General features: G+C 41.1%; 1 protein-coding gene across 2 annotated transcripts in view; it reads right to left on the bottom strand.

Annotated features, from left to right (window-relative positions):
- DIP2B (disco interacting protein 2 homolog B) overlaps positions 1 to 6,931 on the bottom strand; it is a 209,332-nt gene extending 202,401 nt beyond the window's left edge. Inside the window, exon 1 of one of the 2 annotated variants that reach the window (XM_056798247.1) lies at positions 6,528 to 6,931. In XM_056798247.1, coding sequence (XP_056654225.1) covers positions 6,528 to 6,627 — 100 coding nt within the window. In that variant the 5' untranslated portion in view covers positions 6,628 to 6,931. The remainder of the gene's footprint in view (positions 1 to 6,527) is intronic. The other variant, XM_056798246.1, reaches the window with a different exon arrangement.
- Positions 6,932 to 7,427: the final 496 nt, after the last annotated feature.

A 7,427-nucleotide genomic window follows, 5' to 3' on the forward strand; every position in this document is an offset into this window, starting at 1 on the left:
GGGGAAAACTTTTCTTTAAAAAAAGATTTTCCAGTTCTAAGAAAATGTCATAATACAGTCAACCCACTAATCAGCCCACAGAACTATCAGTTACTCTTCCCACAGCTACAGGTACATAATGAGGATATATCCAATAGCTTGACAGGGCTATATGGCATTTTCAACTTTAAAAAAGTTTCCCCGTATGGTCTGATTCCATCCAAACCAATCTTACAACACACCTGTCCTCTTTACTTTTATTACTATACAGACTGGGTTGATTTTAATTAATGAATTTAATCTTCCTCACCCTAGAGTTCCATATCTATCAATTAAAAATGAATATAATTCTATAGTTTTCCTCTAAACCTCAAGATAGTGACAGAATCTTCCCAAAGGAAGCCTAACTCAACCCTTCATTAAAGGTTTCCCTCTTAAAAAGGATGGCTCAGATTCTATTGAAGACAGACTGGTATAATTTAGATCTTTCCAAATCTAAAGAACACAAAGAATCACCCTCATCATAATTATAGAATATTGTAAAAGAAACCAGGGAATCTGACTCTGCTTTTCAACATACTTCCTACCTCAATGTTCTTAATTCTTCAATGAGTAAAACACCACCTGTCTTACGTCACATGTCAGAAGCCATAAATAGGCTGCAGAAAATTCCCTACAATAACTTGCATGAAAGGAGAAGAAAAGAATATATTCAGGAGATGTACAGTTGGAAAAGGAGGTGAGCCAGTAAGAAAGTCAGAGAAAACATACAAAAGTCCAAGTCTCACACTGCTATTGACATAATATAAAAAGACAGAGAGTAAGTTATTTTTGTGAAGCAGTTTGGCCAGTATTAGACTTCTGAATTCTGAAGACTGAGCTTTGATACTTTGAAGAATAGTCATTTCACTGCTGCCTCCCTTCATCTGTAAAATGGGGGCAAGTCTATAGAATCTATACCACAAGAGTGCAGTGAAATCCAAATGACATAATACATGTACAGTGCTTCAAAAAGTTTTAAGTACTATGCAAATGTCAATTATTATTATAAGGAAAACCTCCAGTAATTAGGTAGACACCCTATATACTTAGCAGATTCTATTCAAAGATCTCAAGATACTGGTTCCTGCCTGCTTCCAAAGCAAATCTTTTAAACATCTAAAATATACCTTAAATATCATAAACACATCCTCCTATTCCAGTATCATAGAACACACAATCACAGAAAATTCAAAACCACAAGTAACACAAAGTCGGACAGGCCTGAAAAATGACTAAAGAACAACAAAATAATAATACATCTCAAGGGTATATCTGATTGGAAAAGGGAGTTGAACTTATGTAACAAGAGCAAGAAAGAAAAGATTAACATCCAAAGTATTTTGTGGATACTAGCATAACATTAAAGAGACCCAGAGGAAAGTCTCTAAAGCACTTAGAAAATCCTCTCTGGACGAATATGAGAGGCATAGCCATGAATGTCACAGACTGAAAAGGCAGAAATGGAAAGGATCCACATCGAGGAGATCATAGATTCATCAGTATCTAATTATTTTCTCAAATTATTGTTTCATTCACCTATTTCTTAAATTGAGACTTTACAGTTACCCGGGCTTTTCAGAGAGTGGGAAACATGTAGATTGATCATGTTCCTATCTTTACTAGAAAATAAAAGGAAGCTCTTCTCAGGTGCAGTCAGCAAATGTTTGGAAAGTCCTTCCTTATAGTTAAAAAAAGATACTCAGCAGGCCTTGGAGTCAAAACTAAGTTCCCTTACTCAAAATAAATAAATAAATGAATGAATGAATGAATGAATAAATAGATTAATTAATTAGTAAACCTGCAATCTGGGTCATAATTCCAAAGAGTTTTAAAACAAGAGATGACAGCAGATATAAATCCAAACAACTTTTATCACTAGTACATAATGTGAATACAACTACTCTAGAGGGAGAAAATGGGACAAGGCAGAGACAACAACCACATAAAGTCAGAGACCTCAAACCAAACCAAAGTTCATGCCACAGGGGCATCACGGTGAGCCAAAAACAACCAGCGAACAATGTCACATTTCTAAACTCATTTCCAAAGACAACATTTGTATTCATCTCATATCTGTTTTCTGTTATCTTTCATCTAAGAAAAGCTCAATCAGACTATTTCTTCGCTCTCAGCCTTTACAATGGCAGCCTTGGCTTTGGATACAAAAGCAACAATCAGACTTCTCCCACCAAACCCAGTCAGTCAACTGTCTAAAACAAACTAAATATATGACTAGATTACACACTCTGCAGCAAATAATGAGACATATGCTTGATACTTAACCATTCTGTTTACTTAAGCAATGGTTAAAGTCTAAGTTAAAAATCTGTTACAGAAAATTGTCATGGCATACACCATTCTACATGAAATCAAGACATGCTTCAGCAGATCCTAAAAAAGGATACAATTAATTAATCAAGTAGCATTTAGTTAAAGATCTACTATACTGCAGGCACTGCACTAGGTCCTGGAGTTTAAGTAAGAAAAAAGGAGACCTCTCCTGTCCTCAGGAGGCATAAATCAGGGAAACAACATTTGTGAACAGAAGTTAATATCTACAAAAATAAACCCAAAGTTATTTTTATGGGGGAGGGCAGCCAGGTGCCTCAGGAAAGGCTCCACAGAAGGCAACAGAGTATTAAAGGATACAATGAGTCCTTGGAGGCAAAGAGAAGTTGGGGAGGGAATACATCCCAGGCACAGAACACAACCAGTGAGTAAAAAGCGAGGTGTATAAAGACCAGAATACATGGAGGGAAGTACTGTGTTAGGTAGTACAGTTGAAAAGGTGGAACTGGACCAGGATTTTGAAGAGTTTTAATGCCAAACAAAGCAATTTATACTCCATCCTGGATATAACAGGGAGTCACTGGAATTTACTATGTAGCAGAGACATGGTCAGACCCTTACTTTATTTATTTATTTATTTGTTTGTTTGTTTCTTTTTAAAGACCTTTACTTTAGAAAGTCACTTTGTCACTGTGTGGTTGGGATGGAGGAAGAGACTTTAGGGAGGAAAACAAATTAGGTCATCCAAATAATCTAAATGGGATATAATGAGAAATCAAGGGTACCTATAAAAGGAGATAGTGGTGTACTATGTCAAAGAAGCCTGACTGGGAAGAAAGGGAAGGTAATAAGCATTTCTGTAGTGCCTACTACATGCCAGGCACTGTGCTCAGTGCTTTAGAATGATTACCTCATTTGATCTTCATTAACTACCCTTGGCAGAGAGGTAGTGTTATTATCCTCATTTTACAGTTGAGGAAACAGAGGCAAGAAATGACTGAGTGACTTGCCCAGAGTCACACAGCTACTAAGTGTCTGAAGCAGGCTTGAATACAAATCTTCCTGACCTCAGGTCCACATTCTACCCACTTCAGAAACTAGCCTCCTCTGATCATTACATCAACATAAGAAATTTGGAAAAACAGATTAGAGGAAACTTTACTAGAATAAAAGTGGTCCTTCCAAAATATGATGAAAATAACAAGAAATGTTATCATGTAGGCATTTAGTTGGGTTTTTTTAAAAAACAATTCATGTTTCTTAGAAATATCTCCCATCCCCAATACTAACTATGATTGGTATTTTAAGCAAGATAAACTAGAGATGAGTTCTTTTAATCATAACATTTCCACAATGTATTTTCTTCAACTCGGAATTATGATTGACACTGACATATGTAAAAAATATAGAATTTTATCTCTGAAATAGTTCCCTATGGCCATAAAATACACTATTTGGCATAACTATGGCATCATGTTACTTAAGGCATAATCAATAAATAAGCAACTATTTATTAAGAGCCCACCCTGAGTCAGACACTATACTATAAAGAATACAAACACAAAGAATGAAACAATCTCTACTCACTAGAAATAAGCTAAGAAAAAGATCAAAATGGCAACAACAAAAAAAATCACCATTAACCATTTCCTACCCCATAAGATACCTTAAGAAAGCAAACTGTGCAACTAAAGTCATTAAAAATACTTTCATCTGAGAATTCACAGTTTGTTAAGCTATTCACACTTTTTGAAAAAGGATGAGCTAATCAGCTGTGAGTTTTCGAAGAAGTTATTCAAAATAATCACAAGAAACACAATGTAAACAGTAATCAGAGAACTAGATTGAGCATAAAGTGGATATACAACAAAAAGAACCCTGAATTTCCCTTCCTTGGTACAAAAACATTAACACAAATATCTGGTGCAAATGATCAAAACTACTCAATCACTTCTCTTCCTTATTTGTAAACTAAGGGGACCAGAACAAATAATCTCTAAATTTTTCTTGAACTCAAATTCTATTTTTAAGATGCTATATAAATGAAGTCAATTTCAAAGTCAAACTTGAAATCAGCTATTACTGAAGTCCCCAAACTCTACTTCTATGCTTCACTATAAAGTGAAAATTGCACATGTCCAAGATTATATGGGAACAGCACAAAGCTCTAGCAGATCTTACCAGAATGGAAAGATTTTAAGGGTCTACAGAAGGTCTGTTTATTGATAGTCTGAGGACCAATCTTGATAAATTTGGAGAGGGAGGATCACCAGAAAGGAAACTAAGAGCAATCAAATTATTCAATAACTGGGAACCATGAAAACACCCACTTTGATTGGAGTAAAGTTTCAATCTTAACAGCTCATGTCAGTGATGAAACTAATGAAGTACTGAAATATCATTTGGTTTCACAACAAAATTATGTGGGGAAAATGAGATGTTTCCATATGCTGTATGGATAGCCACACAAACCCTGGTTTTGAGAAAATTTTCAAGAGAACATTTATGTCTAAGAAATTATCATTGGCCATTAACTTCTGCAATTCAGTGTTCACATGGAAAAGTACATAAAGGCATCCCCAAACATAAATGTTCCATAGAACTACACCATTAATTTCAGTGAAACAAGTAGAAGAATAATTTCAAAACTAACTGACCAAACTTCGTCTCTAGGCCTTTAATCAAGAAGCATTTATTAAATACCTACTGTATGCCAGGCACTATGTTAAGTGCTGTAGACACAAAGAAATGGAAAAAGAAAAAAGTTCCTGGACTTGAGGAGTTCACAATCTCCTGGGGGAAAACCACATGCTGACAACTATCTCCAAATGAGATATATATAGATATAGATAAACTGGAAATAACCAACAGGGGAAGGTACTTTGTGACTCTCTCCAAGCACTGGGCAAATCCAGAGAGGAGGTACTTAGCAAATGTTTTGTTGGATTTACTTTGTTCAATACGCTCAGATGTCATACTTTTTCCCAGGGCTTCACAAATCCCAATGGGAGATTTTTCTTCTAGATAGACTAGAGGAGAAGAGCTGTTTTCGGCTGGTTTTCCGGTGCTTAAATGGCCTTCTCTAAGCTAATATGCCTTCTCCTACTTTTTTCCATTTTATATACAGTTCTTTCAAAAGTAATCAAAAGCTGGACTCTTCTCTTGGGAATGTGCCACCTTCATTAATTCCAATTAGGCAGTATTTCGTTCCAGAAAGCTAAAATTCTAGAGGCCCATCCATTACAAGGGAACCAGATGAGAACACCCTGATCCTAAGACACTACTGAAGCAATGATGTGTACAACAAAGGAAAAAAATGCTAGTTTTGTCCCCGGAGAGAGAGCTTCCGATACAAACAGGAACTTTACAAGGGAATGGATCCCAACTGTACCACAAGCCTCCTCACACGCACACAACACACACACAACCCGTACAGTGTTCTTCTCTCATTGTGTCCGAGGCACTTATTTTTGTGCTAACAGGGGGGTGATCTTCGCAGTCTCCCCGTCTCTCAAATTAGACCCCAGGCTTCTTCTCTGCTCTTTCAGGGGGCCAAGGAAGGAGGGTGACAAGCTGAGGATCCCCAGCGGCGGCTCGGGCGCAAAGGGAGTGGAGCCTGGAGATGGGGAATCCCTCCCTTACAGCCAGGCACGCACCTGAGGGGACCCCGGAAAATAGGGGCGTTAGAGGGAGGGAACTCCCTCCGCGCTGTCACCGGAAGAACAGACGGACAGGACTCTGGAAGGCACCCAGAGGACAGGGGAAGGAGGGACGCCAGTGCAAGCTGCGCTTGGGTTGTTGGGGTTCGCTCTTTATTCTATTTCAGAGCGGGGACTGAAGGAGGGCGGTCGCTCCTAGCAGTCCAGGGAAAACGGCCAGCGGCCCTAGCCACATCAGCCCTAGGGGAGGGGGCGGGGAGGGCAGCAGCTTTGTCTCAAGCCGGAGGTGGGGGCAGAAAAGGGGAAGCCGGGGCCCGAAGGAAGCCTCCCCCTCGCCGCCCTCGTCCTCCTTGTCCTCCTCCTCCTTCGGCGGCCGCTGCCCCTTCGGGGAGACAATGAAACCGCGACAGACACCCATCCCCTGGGAGGAAGCCCTCCAGGGTAGGGTAGCCAACACGCTGGCTCCAACGGGGGCCCGAGACGGGCAGTGACTCCTTCTCCTCCACAGCCCGCCCTCCCCGGATCCCTCCTTCTATGCCCCTGGCCCCTACTCCTCACCCTCCGAGAGCTCCAGCTCCAGTTCGGCCAGCTGCGCCCGCACCTCGGCCGGTAAGGCCGCCACCACGGCAGCCGACGGCTCCAGGCCTCGCTCCGCCATCCCCGCTCCGCCGACTCGGCTGCGACAGGACAGAGAAGGGGCGGCCGAGGAGGGACGCACCAGACCACAACCCGGGCTAGAGTATCCCGAGCCAGCCTCCGATCGCGGCCGCCATGAGCCGAAAGTCACGTGACCCGGCGCGGTGACGACGGCGAAGGGAGGGGTGAAGGGAGAGAGTGAGCTAGAGAGGAGGGAGAGGGAGGGAGAGAGTGAGCTAGAGAGTGAGAGGCAGGGAAAGGGAGGGAGAGAGTGAGCTAGAGAGAGAGAGCGAGAGACAGAGACAGAGAGAGAGAGAAAGAGAGAGCGAGCGAGCGAGTTCAGGCATGACCTGGAGCTAGGAGAGCCAAAGAGAGAGCGCAGCGCCCCATGCTGGCCTATCCGGGACTTACAGTCTCTCTGGCATTCATTAGAAGGCTGTCAACTTCTGACTGCTACTTTACGTGAATGGGTCCAGGAATGATGAATGGACCATCGAATCCAAGCAGTCTCGAACTTTTTGCACTCAGGACCCTTTTAGAAGCTAGTCCCCCCGCCCATCCAACTCAAAGAACTTTGGCTTAGGGGAGTTTCTCTCTCTTGGGAGGGCAAACAATACCCATTACATATATGTTTAAATGGGGTTTTTTTCTCTCTCAAAAAAATTTTTTTTTTGTATTTTTCATTCCATATTCGCCGACCTCCTCCCTCCAGTCCAATCCACCGAGAAGGCAAGCAATATGATACCCCATTATAGATGTGGCTGGGTGGGTTTCTCTCTCTCTCAACATTCTTTTTGTATTTTGCATTCCAAATTCTCTCTC

Source organism: Monodelphis domestica, chromosome 5 (assembly GCF_027887165.1).
Source record: "Monodelphis domestica isolate mMonDom1 chromosome 5, mMonDom1.pri, whole genome shotgun sequence".
Lineage (NCBI taxonomy): Eukaryota > Metazoa > Chordata > Mammalia > Didelphimorphia > Didelphidae > Monodelphis > Monodelphis domestica.